The 19,044-nt window shown below is 42.6% G+C and overlaps 1 protein-coding gene across 4 annotated transcripts in view; it reads left to right on the forward strand.

Annotated features, from left to right (window-relative positions):
- Positions 1 to 19,044, forward strand: part of LOC122550653 (interleukin-18 receptor 1-like) — a 53,504-nt gene that overhangs the window by 12,374 nt on the left and 22,086 nt on the right. For all 4 annotated transcript variants that reach the window (XM_087988120.1, XM_087988121.1, XM_087988122.1 and 1 more), the window contains exons 3-6: positions 3,667 to 3,943; positions 6,062 to 6,236; positions 11,102 to 11,249; positions 16,611 to 16,676. In XM_087988120.1, coding sequence (XP_087844246.1) covers positions 3,667 to 3,943; positions 6,062 to 6,236; positions 11,102 to 11,249; positions 16,611 to 16,676 — 666 coding nt within the window. The remainder of the gene's footprint in view (positions 1 to 3,666; positions 3,944 to 6,061; positions 6,237 to 11,101; positions 11,250 to 16,610; positions 16,677 to 19,044) is intronic.

The raw sequence follows: 19,044 nt of genomic DNA on the forward strand, positions 1-19,044 counted from the left end.
ACTGATCCAGTGAGTGTGCATATTGGGGTCCAGTGAGGATGTGCCATTGCACCAATACTCATCTCCATCTTCCTTGTCATGACAGTCAAACCCAGATCCATGAAGTGAGGTTCAGCTTGACAGCAGGTAACAGGGAAACATACAGGTTAAAGATAATAGCTGGAAGCAGTCCAGAAGGAATACAACTGATTGTTTGTCATGTCAGGGGATTTAGATATTGAGTTCAGAAGAACAGCTCTAGGAGTGTTCTGTGAATGAATGATTTCACTGATGTCATCATCTGGTAGCTGGAAAGAACCTGTTGCACTTTTGATTTGGATGATGGTGTCTTGGCCTGCGACCAGCAATCTAGACATTGATTGGGAGAGACAGGCAAACACCTCCCAGAAAGGGTGTGAATTTCTAGAGTGCATCTGGGATGGTTTCCTATGACAATATGTCTTGGATACAACAAGGGGGCAAGCAATATTTGATCTAGTAATGAGCCAAGAGTCTGGTTTAAATCGTGATCTAGTTGTTTATGAGCATTTATGAAATAGTGATCATAACATGATTGTGTTTCATATAGTATTTGGAGAGATGAACAAGTAATGTGGATTTTAATGGGATGAGGCAGAGACTGTCCACAGTAAATTGAGGAGTTCTGCTAATAATAGAACAACTAAGGAATAGAACATTTAAGGAGGAAAGAGACAGCATAAAATTAGAAGAAAGGGGTTATAAAAATGCAAAGAACAGTACAGATGCCACAGAATAGATCAAATACAAAGACCAATAAAGAGCCACAAAGTTGCTTATAAGGGTAGAGCAAAAGGATTATCGAAGGAAACATGGTGTGTGAGAGTTCAGAGACTATTTGGACTACGTGTCAATTTTAGGGAAAGATTAAATAAAGCAGGTGGACAGCATTTAAAAATAGCACAGCATGTGATGAAACAGGAAGCAACCATGAAATTGAAAAATGTGTAGTTTCACTAAAGGAGATAAAGTGTTACTATTACTACCAGTAATAGGTGAATCACTAAAGGCAATGTTTAGTGGACCTTATGAAATCAAAAGGAAATTGAGTGAGGTGAATTATTTGATAAAAACGCCAGATAGAAAGAAGTCTCATAGAGTGTGTCATGTGAATATGCTCAAAAGGTATTTTGACAGGGAAGGAAAGCAAAGGGAGAGTGTGTTAATGGTTATAACACAGAGTGAAGAACGAAGTTCAGATGATTCTGAATTGGACATTCCTCAAATTTGATTGGACAATGAGGAAGTTCTCAAAAAATGGATAAATTATTCAGTTATCTCTCAGAGGAAAATTGAAATGAACTGAAAGAGTTACTACAATCATGTAGGGAGATATGTGGAAATAAACTGGGAAGTACTAAACGAATTACCCATGATGTAGATATAGGAAATGCTGTTCCAATTAAACAGTATCCTTACTGAATTAACCCTCTAAAGTTGGCAATGGTTCAAAAAGAGATAGTACATATAATCAGAGTGAGTTGCAGCAAATGGTGCTCATCCATAGTCATGATACCAAAACCAGGTATACCCAATGATCTTGTGTGAACTATCGCAAGGTCAGTTACAGAATCTGATTCGTATCCTATTCTATGTTTGGAAGACGTATTGAGGAGGTTGGACAAGCAACTTATATTTCAAAGTTGGACTTACTTGGAGGATACTGGCAGATATCTTTATCCGAAAGAGTGAAGGAAAATTTGTTTTTTGTGATATGGAATGCACTGTACCAGTTTAAAGTCATGCCATTTGGTATGAAAAGGGTGCAGCCACATTTCATTTTGGGATATGTCATTTTGGAATTACACAATTGCATAGTGTTTCTTGAGGATCTGGTGATTTTTAGTCACACTTGGAAGGAGCATCTATAGGAATTGTTTGACTTTGGGAGGCAGGCTTGGTGATGTCTAAAAGTAAGTTTGCAAAAGCCCAAATCACTCCTGGGCCACGTCTTTGGACATGGACAAGTGGCCTCACGGGATGTGAACACAGAGGCTATTGGGGAGATTCCCATACCATCAATGAAGAAGGAAGTACTACAATTTCTGGGGCTGAGTGCTTTTTATTGGAAGTTCATATCGAATTTTAGAAGTGTGGTTGCAACAATGACTGAAATGTTGAAGAAATGCAGAAAATTTCACTGGACAGAGGAATGCCAGATGGCATTTGCCAGCCTGAAAGCTGGCAAGTATTTTTATCCAAAAGAGTGAAAGACAGTCTTGGTTAGTCTTTGAAATGTGGCTGGTGCATTTTTCATACCAAATGGCATGACTTTAAACTGGTATAGACTATTTGTGTTAACCAGTGCCTACGTGTTAGCCATGCGTATTAAGCAAGGTCATTCTAAGTGGCTAGCAGTGAGAGTGATGTGGGCATCAGTGCTGTACTCTTGCAAGAAGACAACGAGAAGATAGAAAGACCAGTCAGGCAATTTTTCAGAAAATTGAATAATCATCAATAGAAATATTCAACAGTTGAGAAGGAGACCTAGAGTTTGTTATTGGCATTGCAACATTTCAACATTTATTTTGCCAGTAATGTGTCTGAGACAATTGCATATATACTTCAGTTGGGGAGTGGGGGAGAGGAAGTAGAGATAATATGACTTTTAGAGATGCATTTTGTCCTGGCTTTTTTCTTAATGAAAAAAGGTTGAGACAGAAGTTACGAGCATCTGCTTCAAGCCAATAAAGTAAACAGCTTGTACGGCCTTGATTTCTTTTTAAAGTTGGAACAATAGAAGCAGCCTGAATGTGTGGGGTCAAGCTCCTACAGAACCAAGATTTTTAGCTTCGCCTTCAGTAGCAGTTGCTGGGCTCTTGAAGCTGGATGTGGAAGCTCTTCTCCCTCTTTCTATTACAGCTAAAAGCTGGGGTTCTCTTCCTGCTCCTAGAATTGCGTGTGAGACCATCTATTCAACTGGCTTTGCCTTTGCCGAAGGTGTGCTTTTTGGATGTTGTTATATTGGAACAATTAATGAGTAGTTTATTATTTTGTTATAGAAGTATTAAGTATTTTGTATATTGATAGAGTTACAGTTAAGCCAATTCTTTTAATTCTGTCTGTATTTTAACTATAATGTATGAATAAAACATGTTTTGCCTCAATTCTGATTGTTTGACCAGTCCAGTTGCATCTGGAATGCAACACCTACGACTTGCCTTTAATTAAGGAAGAGACTATCTCCTTGGCATTTGGAACTGTCTTCCTCATGAGCGATCATTAACCGTCAATACTAACTCAAATGTTAAATTTAAATTTGAGGTGGACTTTTTTTTTATTAAGCAAGGGTTTCATGGGATATGGGTCCAAGGCAGGCATTATGGAGTTAGGCCACAGATCAGCTATGGTCTTATTGGGTAGCAGAGGAGGCTCAAGGGCTGAAGGCGCTTCATTTTTCTATGTTCCTAAATTGGTACCTGTGCAGGATTATCTTCTGGAAAAAATTTATTACAAATGAAAATAAAATCTGTGCTTTACAAATTTTGCATTTAATTTGCTCAAGGCTGCGATTGAATGGAAAATCTTTGGACTGTCATAATCCCAAAATATAAAGTACAGAGATTAAATCTGTGTAAATGGAAGTCTAGATGCTGATCATAATGCTTTACTCTTGTTTCTAACAAAGATTTTCACTTCTGGTTTTAGGAGAGCTGACTAAATGCCCTTTTTCTGGGTCTACAACAGTATTTACTCGTGAAGGGGAGCACGCACGTTTAAGATGCAAATTGTGCAATTCATCCACTCCACTTGCCTTGCGTGACCTTCAAACACATGGATTTAACATTTCCTGGTTCCACAATGCAGCCAAAGTTGGTCGCGTGGAGTTTTCAGGGAATAGAAGCAGAATTACACTTGAAGGAACCTCATTAGGATTTTGGCCTACATTTGTGAATGACTCTGGAAATTATTTTTGTTCTGTCTCGTAAGTAGCAATAACCCACACCAGGGCGTGCATTTTTCAGCCAGGTGTCCATTGTAGCAGCATGTGTCAGATGACTCCAGCAGAATTCAGGAAGTGTTTGACCTCAATGGAGCACCAACTATTTTGCAGTACAATGTATTATCTTTAGCCTGGATATCATGTACCTTGAAATCATCAAACAGGCAGTTGCTTCATATACAGTCAGGTTATGGGTACTTTGAGGTCCACTTCTTATGCCAAGGATGTTGTTTTTAAAGGAAATCTGTGCACAACATTCCTAGGAAATGTAATGGCAAATTTGATGTAAAGGGCACAGTTAGGTATTTTCTGGACTGTCTGAATTAATTTCTGTGAGAAGGGGTTCTGTTGGCACTTAGACTCAAACTAGTAAGTGGTAAATTCAGCTCTGAAATCTCGAAGTATTTCTACACACAGAAATTGATGAATGCTTGGGCTCATCTTTGGTGGGATCAGAAGGTCTGGTGTTATTCCAGAGAGTTGGGAAAAGATTTTTCCTGCAAGCCTCAGAATCCTGCCATCAGATTCCAATGGGAATCAGACTCTGTCCGAGGAACAAACACTCTGTTTGTGTTTCTTTTCCCAAGTTAGTCAATTAGCCAGGCCTAACAGGAAGGCTCATAATGTTGAAGGGCCAACAGGAGGACCTCTGATTTGGAAACAGCACCTGCCATGGCAGGTAAATGAGCAAGGAGATCTGGTCCAAGGGGAAAGAATCCTGTCTCCAACTTTTTGATCTTTAACATATAAAAAAAACCTTGACGACTGGCCAACTCCTCCACAGGGTGACTTGTCACTGCAGCTGAACTCAGGCAGGCAGTGCTCCAGGCTTACAGGCCCTGATGCCCTGATCTGCTGCCAGGAAACCACATTCAGATGGCTGCATTGTTTCCCTCAGCATCCCCCCACCCCCAAACAATCTTATGCCCCACTCCCCCACTCGCAAGGGCCTGGAGGAGGCCAAATGGAAACCTCTAGCTGTTCTCCAATGGTAAGCCTTAAGAGGATGTTGCTTTTCTACTGATTTGGTCTTTGGCCTCCACCCATTTCTACCCCTTCAACTAGCCTCTCTGAAATAGTCTGGGAACAGATGGAGCCAGGGATTCGGCATGCTGACAGGCAGTAATACTGCACTTGCCTTGGGCTGAAAATCCCGATTTGGATTCCGTGGTAAGCAATTGTGCCTTTCAATGGAAAGGTTTATCATAAATGTTTGAGCCCTTATTCAAGCTGCCTCCAATGCACCCACATCTGCAATCAACAGGTCAGATGGACACTGTAAACCTTTAGGCTACAAACTTCCATTTTAACAACATTTCTCATTTTATTTTCTTAAGAAATGGAAGTTGGGATTCTTGGGCAGATAAAAGCTGAATGGCCAGATCCATGAGATAAGTACCTTTAGCACACTGTTTGAGGGCCAGGAAGGGCAAGAGTGTGTTTCCCGCAGGTGGTACCAATGTACTACTAGATGATTAGATACCACACTCCACCCCCAGCTCCCTATCCCCCACTCTCCCACACCCTCTGCTAATAGAAACATTCCTGATACTCGAACTGTGCTCTCCTCCCAAACCCAACATCTCAATGTCAGGGTCAGTTCTGAGTAAGGGTGACCTGACCCAGAATGTTAACTCTGATTTCTCTTCATAGATACTGCCAGACCTGCTGGATGTTTTCAGCAACTTCTGTTTTGTTTCTGATTTCCAACATCGGTGGTTCTTTCGGTTTTTACCTCAATGTCAAGCTGTATTTGTCAGATGAAAACCTGTTGAAATATAATTGAAAGATGGCCTATGGTTAGTCTTTGCCGGGCTTTCAGGGAGCCAGATGCATAAGGTTTCACATGCAGGAAGCTCCCAGCCACTGTAGTCATGCCTGCATCAACTTTTCCATCTTACCCTCCACTTCTGATCCAGGCTTGAACTTACTATTGTGGGCACTTTGCATGTGTTAAAGCTAATATCTAATGTTATAAAAACAAGCATGGGTAGAAAGGAATGATCAAAAATATTTTCAAACATTGAATTTTAAATGCTTGTTCCTTTATTGGTCATATATTAATATGAATACTCACTACCAAACATTTTCTGTTTACAGGAATGGAACTCATAAGATTGTGAGTGCAGTCACAACTTTGAATGTAAAAAAGAACAAAGGTTTGTGTCATGATGATGCGTACCCTTTCAGTCAACATATTGGAAGATCAATTATGTTGCCATGTCCAAAACTTGACGATTATAGTGACAAGAAAGAAAATATTATTTGGCTGAAGGTATTGTATAAACGTTTTTATATTTCTGAGTAGTTATTTGTATGGTGGGGGAGTTCAAAACTAAGGAGCATATTTTTAAAATGAAAGGAGAAAGATTTAAGAAGGACATGAGGGTCAACTTTTTCACACAGACAGTGGTTAGTATGTGGAATGAACTGCCAAGGAAGTGGTGGATGTGGGTACAATTACAACATTTAAAAGACACTTAGATACGTACATGTGTAGGAAAGGTTTGGAGGGATATAGGCCAAGTGCGGGAAGGTGGGACTAGTTTAATGTGGGATTATAGTTGTCATGGACTGATTGGGTCTGTTTCTATGCTGTATGACTCTATGACTGCATTTAAAGTTTTAAAAGTTTTGACAATGTACATATTGAAGTTTTGTAAAAAAGAATTATTAAAGGCTTTAAGTAACACCGAGTTAACCTTTTTAGTTATGTTAACAAATGTTTGAAATAATGCTCAAATGATCAAAATACTCAAATTGTAGAAGTACAGAGAGTCCCCAATTTATGAATGTCCAACTTATAAATACTTGTACTGACAAACGCAGTATGCAAAAGTCCATCATCTCTCAGTTCTCTGCGTTGAACCTCATCTGCCATCTGTCAGCCCACTCCACCAAATTGTCAATGTCCTTTTGGAGTTCGACAATATCCTCCTCACAGTTTGCAATTCTTCCAAGTTTTGTATCATCGACAAACTTTGAAATTGACTCCTGCATACCAAAACCCAGAACATTAATGTATGTTAGGAAAAGCAAGGGTCTCAATACTGATCCCGGGGTGCTCCAGACAAACTGTCCTCCAGCCCAAAAAATATCCATTGCCCATTTCTCTCAGTTTCCTATCACACAGCCAATTTTGTATCCATGTTGCTTCTGTTCCTTTGATACCATGATTGATGACTTTCCTGACCAGTCTGGTGTGTGGCATTAATTAGAACTCCTTCTGGAAATCCATGTATACCACACCCATGGTGTTAACCTCATTGAGCCTTCCTGTTAGCTCTTCAACAAACTGCAATGAATTAGTTAAACTGCAGTTTCCCCTTTAGATTTCCCCTTTAGAAATCCATTCTGGCTCTTCCTAATCAAATCAACTTTTTATTCATGACTAAAACTCCATCTGGAATAATCATTCTAGAAGCTTCCCCATACTGAAGTTAATTGTCTATAATTGCTGGTATTATACTTACAACCTTTCTTGAACAAAACCATAATGTTTGCACTTTTCCAGTCTTCTGGCATCTACCCCAATTCCAGGGTACACTGAAAGCTTATGGGTAGTGCACCGCAATTTCTAACCCAAATTTCTTCTGTGCATTTCAATATTACCCCTTTGGCCTGGCACTACTGCCTAGTCATGTTGACCATCATGCTGCCCTGTACCCCCACCATGGCCAGGGTGGCTGTGCCCACCAATGATCCCACCTACACTGACATCAATGTCGACCAATGCATTGGCATCTCCCCCCACTTAGGTTGCGTTGTCCCCCTTCATCAGTATTGTGCTCCCTCTACCTCCCAGCATGACTACGCTAATGTCCCTACTACAACAATGGGCCCTCACATGCCCTTCCTTGACTTTCATTGGGCTGACCACCCCAGACTGACAGTGGGCCCCCCTATCTTCTCACCCTGCACAGACAACCATGGCTGATAAGTGAGCAGACACTTGGCTGAGCTCCCCAGATGACTTAAGTCAATTCTTCAGACCAGTTGCACTGGACTTGAAGGACTAACCTTGGAGTGACCACCCAAAGTAAGTTAAATAAGTTGGGGTTGTACTCACTGGAGTTCAGAAGAATGAGAGGTGATTTCATTGAAATATGTAGCGTTCTTATGAGGCTTTCCAGGGTAAATGCTCAAAGGATATTTCCCTTCTTGGGAGAATTTAGGACCAGAGGGTATACTCTCAGAGTAAAGGCGTGTCAATTTAGGACTGAGATGAGGAGGAATTTCTCAGAGGGTTGAGAGGCTTTCAAAGACATTGTCATAGAAAGCTTTGGGGGCAGAGACCTTGTGTATATTTAAGGCTGAGATAGATTCCTGCCCAGTAGGGGAATCAAGGGTCACAGAAAAAATGCAGGACATGAGGAATGTCAGATCAGATATGATCTTATTGGACGGCAGAGCAGACTCAAGGGAACATAGAGTCATAGAGTCACATGACAGGGAAACAGAGCCTTCAGTCCAAATAGTCCATGCTGACCATAATCCCAAACTAACCTAGATCCTCCTGCCTGCGCTTGGCCCATATCTGTCCAAACCTTTCTTCTTCAGGGACTTATCCAAATGTAGTTTAAACATTATGGCTGTACGCGTAATCACTTGCTCTGAAGTTTAGTCCATATATGAACCACTCTCTGTTTAAAAAAGTTTCCCCTTGTGTCCTGTTAAATTTTTCTCCTCTAACCTTAAAAATATGCCCCACTTCTTGAAATCCCCCACCAGAGGGAAAAGGCACTTGCCACTCACCTTCTCTATATCCCTCAGAATTTTAAGGTCATCCCTGAACTCTCCTATTATCCAGTACAAAATGTCCCAGTTTTCCCAGCCACTCCCTATCACTCAAACCTTCCATTCCTGCCAACATCCTGATAAATCTTCTCTGAACCCTCTCCACCTTAATAATATACTTCCTTTAACAGAACTGCACTGTACAATCTCAACATGACTTTCCAACTCCTATACTCAAAGGTCTGAGAGATGAAGGCAAGCGTGCTAAATGCTTTCTTAACTATCCTCTCTCTATGTGATGCAAACGCCAAATAATTATATATCTGAACCCCTAGGTCTTTCTCTGTTCTACAATACCACCCAAATCCTACTTTTAATTCAGAAATCTCACGACACCAGGTTATAGTCCAACAGGTTTATTTGAAATCACAAGCTTTTGGAGGACTGCTCCTTCATCAGATGAAGGCACTATTTGTGTGGCTCCTAATGTTGCCCACCCCAGTCCAACACCAGCACAGTTGCAGCTAATGGAACATACCCTGAGATGTTAATGACACCAGTGAGTAGAATAACAAGCGGTGGGCTGAAGTTACCAGGTACCACATTTGACATTAATGTTGGAAATTTTCTTGTCTAGTTACTATGGGAGAATAGAAAACTGCAAACAAATGAGGTGCTAATTCATGCGAATGGATTTCTCACCATGCCCTAAGTGATATTCTCACCTCATCCAGCATTTAAAACTTGGTTGGAGAATCAAACCATTTTTACTTCTCAACATCGAGAATCTAATTTCTGCCAATGTCACCATTCTTCCCAACTGACTTTGACAATTCCTGCAACGTTTGGAGATTAAGACAATTCTGCCCTGTCGTCTCTGGTTATTTATTTTTGTCATGATCCACTGGGTTAGTGTGCTGGAAATCAAGTTCCATGATGTTTGAGTCATCACAAATGTGAAAAAATGTAGTGATAATATTCAAGTGCTCTGTTTACATGAAAAGAAAATGCTCAATAAGTTGCTGTAGTTATAATAAAACAGCTATTGATTGCAAGCAGATTGTTTTTAACCGATAGGGACATAGGAACAGAAGAAGGCTGTTCCCTCGAGCCTATTCCACTGCCATTCAATGGGATCATGACTGATCTGTGGCCTTACTCCATATATCGGCCTTTGGCCCATATCCCTTAATACTTCTGCTTAATGAAGTCTTATCTGTCTCATATTTAAAATTAACAATTGATCCATTTGTGGAAGAGAGTTCCAAACATCTACTACCCTTTGTGTGTAGAAGTGTTTCCTAACATCCCACCTGAACAGTCTGGCCCTAACTCGTAGACTGTGCTGCCTAGTTTTAGAATCCCCAACCAGTGAAATAGCTTATCCTTATCTACACTGTCTTTTCCTGTTAATATCTTCGGGAATTAAACTAGATCACCCCTTAACTTTCTAAATTCTAGAGAAAACAGGTTAATTTGTATAATCTCTCCTCATAACTTAACCAATGACAGAATAGAAACACGAGTAACTCTTTAACTTAAACTCTACCCCTTTAAACTTTCCTCCTTCACAAACAGACATACAGAGTTAGACAAGACATTGATATTAAAGGTGGAAGAAAACATTCGGCAAACATAGTTCAATAGCACCAATCTGGATCACTGGAGTTTTTGAGTTGTTCTCTTTCAGTTCCTTCTAATTCCTTTTAGTTCTTTGCTGTTGACACAAAGCTGTTTGCATACCAGTGTTTATTCTTTCACTTAGGGTTGAGAATCATGCTTTTATTTATTGTTTGAAGGCATTTAATTCATCCTGAAACAGGGAATTTTGTAAAGAAAAGTGAGTGGAAGCCAGCTAGCTGTTACTGGAGATTTTCTGGCATTTCCACACAGGAGAGAGACAGAGGAGGATGGTTTCTCTAGATGTTTCTGCTGTACTAGCCTCTTCCAAGCCATGGTCGTGTGATCAGGAGTCAATCAAAACCTCGCTGTCAAGCAATTATCCCTTAGTTCCGAGCCTGTATGCTGTTCTTTCTGTTTTAACTCTGTTTCAGGAAACATCAATATTGTAAACAACTCACAGTGTACTCCAGTGAACACAATTTTTAAAAGTTTGCAGTCTCTTTGGTCTAAAGCAGTGTCTTTTTTTGGTCCACAAGCTAAATGTAAAGGATCTAGGCTGTGCCATTCCTGAAAAACAATTGGTCTTAATTTTTTACTTTCACAGCTTGTATGATAATTTGGCAGAGCAGGTCACTCTCCTGTTTTAGAACCTGCTCAATTGGTATCACATTCACAGTGATGGGTTACACATCTGGTCTTAGAGTGTAGAATACCAGTTTCTTCAGATATCCACTGAATTACTCAAGTGAGAAAACACCGGTATGCTTTTGTATCTTTCAGAATTGCACAGAAAATGTCCATACTGGGGCCATGTACACTATTCAGAAAGTGCAAGAAGAAAGCGCTGGACTCTACATGTGTGTACTCCCTTTAGAAAATGGTAGAGTTCAGTATAATGTTACAAGAACACTGAACCTGAAAGCTAAAGGTACAGTTTAACATTATTACTTATCAATAATATGCTGTAAATCTAACTGAAAATTGATGGCTGTGCAGCATTGTATGGGGTGAGGAGCCTGACAAAGCTCGAATGCTGGGGTATATGGAAGCAATGATGTTTGTATGATGTTGACCATAAGGATGAGACTTCAGTGACAAGGAGTTGTGTTGGGTATATTAATGAATATGATGCATTGAGCAGTGTTGGAGGCTGCTGGAGCAATTGGTACAAGATGTCAAGTGTAGTTGCACTTTCTAATATTGGCTACCCATGAAAAGTCATTCGCCTTTTTGTGGCACTGTTGATCATTCTTGCGCCCAGACTCGAGGAGTTGACCTTCCTAGCCACCGGCTCTCACTCCCACTGAAAATCTTTTCCAGACAAGATCCACTATGATGTCCATACCAAATCTAAGATAGTTGATCAATAGATAATTGGTGACTTTGTCGTGGAGGCAGATTACTCTGCACAGAACCTTTCTCATGTTATCTTTTGACCTGGCAGGATATGTTGTGGCATGTTCAACTTAGAAGGGAAAAATAAACCCCAATTATACAAATTATTCGCTTTCTGCCATTGGGATAGGGTTTGCATCTCAGGTAGGAATGTAATGCCTCCCCAAGTGGCGGATTTTGCAGGGGGAGGCTTTAAATACGACATGGATTTGGTGGTTGGGATTCTGCCCCCTTCTCATGTGGGGAAGACTCGTGGGCTGCATTTCTGCACAGGCTAGAATGAAGGATATTAACTGGGTGATTGCCACAGGGGAAGCTCATAAAAGAAAACTCTTTCTCCTCATCAACTTTACTTTCCTGTTTGCTCTCCATAACCCTTCAACCATTACTCATTTACAATCTGTCCATTTTGGCCTTGACTGTACTCAATGACCCTTAACTATACTGCACTGCAGTTCTCCAAAGGTAGTGTTGCAGCAAGCTCTCCAGCTGCCAAATCCGACCCCTATCACCATTCTGCCCTTGGTGGATGCTTTTCTCCTGCAGCACAATTACAGCAGGACAGTTGATGCCTCAGTACTTTATTTTTGCCTTGGTGTTTTCTTTTTAAATGTACAATTACATAACAACATTCGTTATCTGAACTGAAAATGTGTTGCTGGAAAAGTGCAGCAGGTCAGGCAGCATCCAAGGAACAGGAGAATCGACGTTTCGGGCATGAGCCCTTCTTCAGGAATGAGGAAAGTGTGTCCAGCAGGCTAAGATAAAAGGTAGGGTGGAGGAACTTGGGGGAGGGGCGTTGGAAATGCGATAGGTGGTAGGAGGTCAAGGTGAGGGTGATAGGCCGGAGTGGGGTGAGGGCGGAGAGGTCAGGAAGAAGATTGCAGGTTAGGAAGGCGGTGCTGAGTTTGAGGGATTTGACTGAGACAAGGTGGGGTGAGGGGAAATGAGGAAACTGGAGAAATCTGAGTTCATCCCTTGTGGTTGGAGGGTTGCTAGGCGGAAGATGAGGCGCTCTTCCTCCAAGCGTCTCGTGTTGCTATGGTCTGGCGATGGAGGAGTCCAAAGACCTGCATGTCCTTGGTGGAGTGGGAGGGGGAGTTGAAGTGTTGAGCCACGGGGTGGTTGGGTTGGTTGGTCCGGGTGTCCCAGAGGTGTTCTCTGAAACGTTCCGCAAGCAGGCGGCCTGTCTCCCCAATATAGAGGAGGCCACATCGGGTGCAGCGGATGCAATAGATGATGTGTGTGGAGGTGCAGGTGAATTTGTGGCGGATATGGAAGTATCCCTTGGGGCCTTAGAGGGAAGTAAGGGGAGAGGTGTGGATGCATGTTTTGCATTTCTTGCGGTTGGGGAAGGTGCCGGGAGTGGAGGTTGGGTTGGTGGGAGGTGTGGACCTGACGAGGGAGTCACGGAGGGAGTGGTCTTTTCGGAACGCTGATAGGGGAGGGGAGGGAAATATATCCCTGGTGGTGGGGTCCGTTTGGAGGTGGCGGAAATGACGGCGGATGATACGTTGTATATGGAGGTTGGTGGGGTGGTAGGTGAGGACCAGTGGGGTTCTGTCCAGGTGGCGGTTGGAGGGGCAGGGCTCAAGGGCGGAGGAGCAGGAAGTGGACGAAATGTGATGGAGGGCATCGTCCACCACATCTGGGGGGAAATTGCGGTCTTTGAAGAAGGAGGCCATCTGGGTTGTACGGTATTGGAACTGGTCCTCCTGGGCGGAGACGAAGGAATTGGGAATATGGGATGGCGTTTTTACAGGGGGCAGGGTGGGTGGAGGTGTAGTCTCGGTAGCTGTGGGAGTTGTTCGGTTTATAGTAAATGTCCGTGTTGATTCGGTCGCCCGAGATAGAGATGGAAAGGTCTAGGAAGGGGAGGGAGGAGTCTGAGACGGTCTGGGTGAATTTGAGGTTGGGGTGGAAGGTGTTGGTAAAGTGGATGAACTGTTCAACCTCCTGGGGGGAGCACGAGGCAGCGCCGATATAGTCATCGATGTAGCGGAGGAAAAGGTGGGTGGTGGTGCCAGTGTAGCTGCGGAAGATGGACTGTTCCACATATCCTACGAAGAGGCAGGCATAACTGGGGCCCATGCGGGTGCCCATGGCTACTCCTTTGGTTTGGAGGAAGTGGGAGGATTGGAAAAAGACGTTGTTCAGGGTGAGACCAGTTCAGTCAGTCAAAGGAGGGTGTCAGTGGAAGGGTACTGGATGGTACGGCGGGAAAGGAAGAAGCGGAGGGCTTTGAGTCATTCGTGATGGGGGATGGAGGTGTACAGGGACTGGATGTCCATGGTGAAGATAAGGCATTGGGGACCGGGGAAGCGAAAATCATGGAGGAGGTGGAGGGCATGGGTGGTGTCCCGAAAGTAGGTGGGGAGTTCTTGGACTAAGGGGGACAGGACCATGTCGAGGTATGCAGAGATGAGTTCGGTGGGGCAGGAGCAGGCTGAGACAATGGGTCGGCCGGGGCAGTCAGGTTTGTGGATTTTGGGCAGGAGGTAGAAATTCCACAAACCTGACGGCCCCGGCCGACCCATTGTCTCAGCCTGCTCCTGCCCCACCGAACTCATCTCCACATACCGCTTCTTCCTTTCCTTTCCCTCAAATTCACCTGGACTGTCTCAGACTCCTCCCTCCCCTTCCTAGACCTTTCCATTTCTATCTCGGGCGACCGAATCAACACGGACATTTACTATAAACCGACCGACTCCCACAGCTACCTAGACTACACCTCCTCCCACCCTGGCCCCTGTAAAAATGCCATCCCATATTACCAATTCCTTTGTCACCGCCGCATCTGCTCCCAGGAGGACCAGTTCCAATACCGTGCAACCCAGATGGCCTCCTTCTTCAAAGACCGCAATTTCCCCCCAGACGTGTTCGACGATGCCCTCTACCGCATCTCCTCCACTTCCCGCTCCTCCGCCCTTGAGCCCTGCCCCTCCAACCGCCACCTGGACAGAACCCCACTGGTCCTCACCTACCACCCCACCAACCACCATATACAACGTATCATCCGCCGTCATTTCCGCCACCTCCAAACGGACCCCACCACCAGGGACATATTTCCCTCCCCTCCCCTATCAGCGTTCCGAAAAGACCACTCCCTCCGTGACTCCCTCGTCAGGTCCACAACCCCCACCAACCCAACCTCCACTCCCAGCACCTTCCCCTGCAACCGCAAGAAATGCAAAACTTGCATCCACACCTCCCCCCTTACTTCCCTCCAAGGCCCCAAGGGATACTTCCATATCCGCCACAAATTCACCTGCACCTCCACACACATCATCTATTGCATCCGCTGCACCCGATGTGGCCTCCTTTATATTGGGGAGACAGACCGCCTGCTTGTGGAACGTTTCAGAGAACACCTCTGGGACACCAGGACCAACCAACCCAACCACCCCGTGGCTCAACACTTCAACTCCCCCTCCCACTCTACCAAGGACATGAAGGTCCTTGGACTCCTCCATCGCCAGACCACAGCAACACGAGACGCTTGGAGGAAGAGCGCCTCATCTTCCGCCTACGAACCCTCCAACCACAAGGGATGAACTCAGATTTCTCCAGTTTCCTCATTTCCCCTCCCCCCACCTTGCCTCAGTCAAATCCCTCAAACTCAGCACCGCCTTCCTAACCTGCAATCTTCTTCCTGACCTCTCCGCCCCCACCCCACTCCGGCCTATCACCCTCACCTTGACCTCCTTCCACCTATCACATTTCCAATGCCCCTCCCCCACGTCCCTCCTCCCTACCTTTTATCTTAGCCTGCTGGACACACTTTCCTCATTCCTGAAGAAGGGCTTATGCCTGAAACGTCAATTCTCCTGTTCCTTGGATGCTGCCTGACCTGCTGCGCTTTTCCAGCAACACATTTTCAGCTCTGATCTCCAGCGTCTGCAGTCCTCACGTTCTCCTTGGTTATCTGAACATCAATTATCCAAATTTTGGATTATCCAAACAAGATTTCAAGGTCCCATAAAAACCTTCAATGAGGTGTTACCGACACTGGTGCAATGATCGCGTATTTTATTTACAGTTCTCTAATGTGATCTCAGTCAGATACTTTAAACAGTGTTAAAATAATTTCAACATATAAACGTGATGGACATGCTGAAGATTTAAAAGCATGGCAAAATCAATGGTGACTTCAATCACTCCATGACTTTGTTGGTACAATGGCTTGCATGTTGGTAGCCGTGACAGTGAAGAGGACACCAGTCAGACCAAAGGACAACCACTGACATCACCGAGAACTGCAGACTGCTGGCATTAGGAGATTTCATAGAGGCTGAGATCGGCGCTTGGGTAAACTGTGATGATTTGGAACAGAGACACTCAGTAATGATCAGATTATCAACATAAATCATGGAAGAACAGCGTGGAAGTACAGATGCCGTGGATGCTAAGAAAAATCCGATACTGTCACCTCCTCCAGTCTCCATTAAGAAGCTATTGACTTTCATGGAGTGGTATGAAGCACAAGACAAAGTCAATGCATCTGTGTCAAATTTATCGCTGGCAAAAACAAAATAACACAAGCACGTCAAGCAACAGCGACTGGATATTTTCTTCGAGAAATAATAACCGACCTCCACCTCAATGAATCTTATTTACACAAAAATTGATTTCATTTGTAAAGTATCATGAATTTTTAAGAAATATCTAATGTTTGTACACATTTTATTGATTAAATGAAATAAAAATTCTGTAAACATGCTTTTTTATGTAATTATGCTTCAGTATGGCTTCCTTTGTTTACAATCAGTTATCCGAACAACCAGTTATCCGAACCACCGGTTACCCACCTGTTTCAGTCCGATAATCGAGGTTGTTTTGTATTCGGTAAAAATGAAGTTCTTTAAATAAATTTCATGTTCCCCTTTCTTCACAGAATATGTTGAGCCGTTCAAACCGAAATTAATTTATCCCATTGATGAACAAATTGAACTTGGACTTGGTATGTATACTTTAGAGTAATTTTAGAACCTGAGGTCTCTGAAAATTTTCTTCCCAGTTCTACCAGTGATACAATTCATGCTGGGGGTACAGTTCCACGGGCTTCAAAAGCTTACTCAAGTAGCCATTCCTCCAATATAAGTCTGTTTTTCCCCAGTCTACTTGGGCGCATTTGACTCCAGGAATGACCAGAGAACAATCATTAGCAAGATCCCAAACTCTTCTTCCGATTCTATGGTATAAAATCCAACTGTACTATACTTAACAGTGCTGTAGCTGAGATCAGATATATGCATCACTGACTGAGATTCAAATTTTGGAAATTCTAGGCTTTATGGTTGAGTAACATTTGACCTAGATTTGCCGATCTATGTTTATTCATTAACAGTGATGTTGGTTCATTTATTTAGCCATTTATTTTAAATAGGTTTCACATTTGGATTAAAATTGAATCATTCAGAAGAATGGAGAATTATATATTTGTAAGAAGGAGAAATTTTCTACCACATATAAGAGAAATATAGCTAATTCAGGCCCTGAAAGTCTGCACTGTTGTTTATGTCTTTGTTATTCTTGCTGGTTGGAGCTGAAATCCATTGATGTTCAGTGCTAGAAATGTTAACTTTGTTTCTCTCACGACAGATGCAACAAGAATGGCTGAGCATTTCCATCATTTTTTGTTTTTGTTTCTGAAATCCACTAGTCTATGCACTGATGACCGCAGTGAACTTTGTAAAGCCTGTAGATTAAAGTCTAGCACAAACGACACCCACTGCTATTTAAAAAGGAAGGAGAAAATTTAATGATGGACAATTAGCCTAACATTAGTTGATAGGAAATTAGTGAAATGTATTACTCAGGAAGACCCCTAGTTCACATCTAGAATGTTAGGAAAGAGGTAACAAAAAGTGACAAACCAGAAGTTTAAAGATGCATTTTCTCCTCAACAGATGAGACATATCTGAGAAATGAGAGATCCTCTGGTAGGCATGCAAAGGAGGCAGTCACCCATATGAACTACCAGAGGCACGTGGAACACATGCCATTTCTATGATCTGCAGATAGTGGAACAATATTTCAAGGAGCTTAATGAATATTCAAGGTAGTCAAAGTGAGCAAAAGAGTCACCTCATCAATGTGCACCACAGAATCCCCTTCACTGATTACACTTCCTTCATTCAATAGAATTACATCCTTTCTTTCACATTGGCATCATGATGTCAATCTCTAATGATTCCAATTGGAATCATTGGACAATATCTTGTTTTTTGGAGACTAAGCGTACTGTTTTTGAGGGGAGGCTACAGGAGACTGTACCAGACTGTACCAAGTCAAAAAGGGGGTTTGCTGTGGAGGTCAGTGTGGCTTAAGAGAACTTGACTCCAGTGCCACAGAAAGATCAATGACCTATTGCTCTCCATGTCAAGTATGTGTCACCATCTACTTAATGCTAGCACACATTCATAAGGCTATGAAGGTTTGCCACTGTAGGGGACTTTCAAATACAAGATTGATTGCAAGGCATCTCCAATAGATATTGTATGTGCACTTCTGTGTGTCAACTAATTTTAGCTACCAATGTTTCACTACATACACCACAGGGCCAGTGTTCAGAATTAGAACATAGAAAAAGCTACAACATTCAGCAGCTCTTGCTCCATCAGCTCTTTGACCATGCAACTCAATTTGGAGAACCCATAAGTATGATGACTTCTTACCAAAGAGTTGTAAGGGACACAACTAAAAAAGATGGCTTCAGTCAAAACACCTTAGGAGATTTCTCAGTCACGCACATCATACAATGATTTATTACCTTTCACCTACTCTAACTCTTTGATGAAACAGAAACACCATTCATTGAGAACTCCATGCCACATTTTTCTTAGCAGTAACAAAAAAAAAAATCACTAACAGCTCTGGAGACTGGCATCTCAATTTGTATCTATGAATATAGAGAAAATGTTCATGTACTCATGCTAATGTCTCCTAATACCTGTGGTCATAAATGAGTTGGATGTTGAGCGGATTATCCTCTTAGCAATGTAAATGTCTTACTGATCCTTAGTGTCAGCAACAGATTCAGTCCCCAGATACATGTCACTACTATAGACTGTAAATAGCTTCTAGCTCTGAATCCTGGGGAATTCCATTAGCTGCAGCTCATTAAACTGAAAAAAAACACAAAATATCCTGCAGTGCTTCCTGTTAGTTAACCAATTCCTTTTCTACATTAAGATTGTACCCCTTACACTGCAAACTCTTATTTAGCATAATTTGGAGATGCCGGGTGTTGGACTGGGGTGTACAAAGTTAAAAATCACACAACACCAGGTTATAGTCCAACAGGTTTAATTGGAAGCACACTAGCT

This window comes from Chiloscyllium plagiosum, unplaced genomic scaffold (genome assembly GCF_037043375.1).
Source record: "Chiloscyllium plagiosum isolate Xiang-an unplaced genomic scaffold, Cpla_swu_hap1 HiC_scaffold_6, whole genome shotgun sequence".
In the NCBI taxonomy this organism is placed as follows: Eukaryota; Metazoa; Chordata; class Chondrichthyes; order Orectolobiformes; family Hemiscylliidae; genus Chiloscyllium; species Chiloscyllium plagiosum.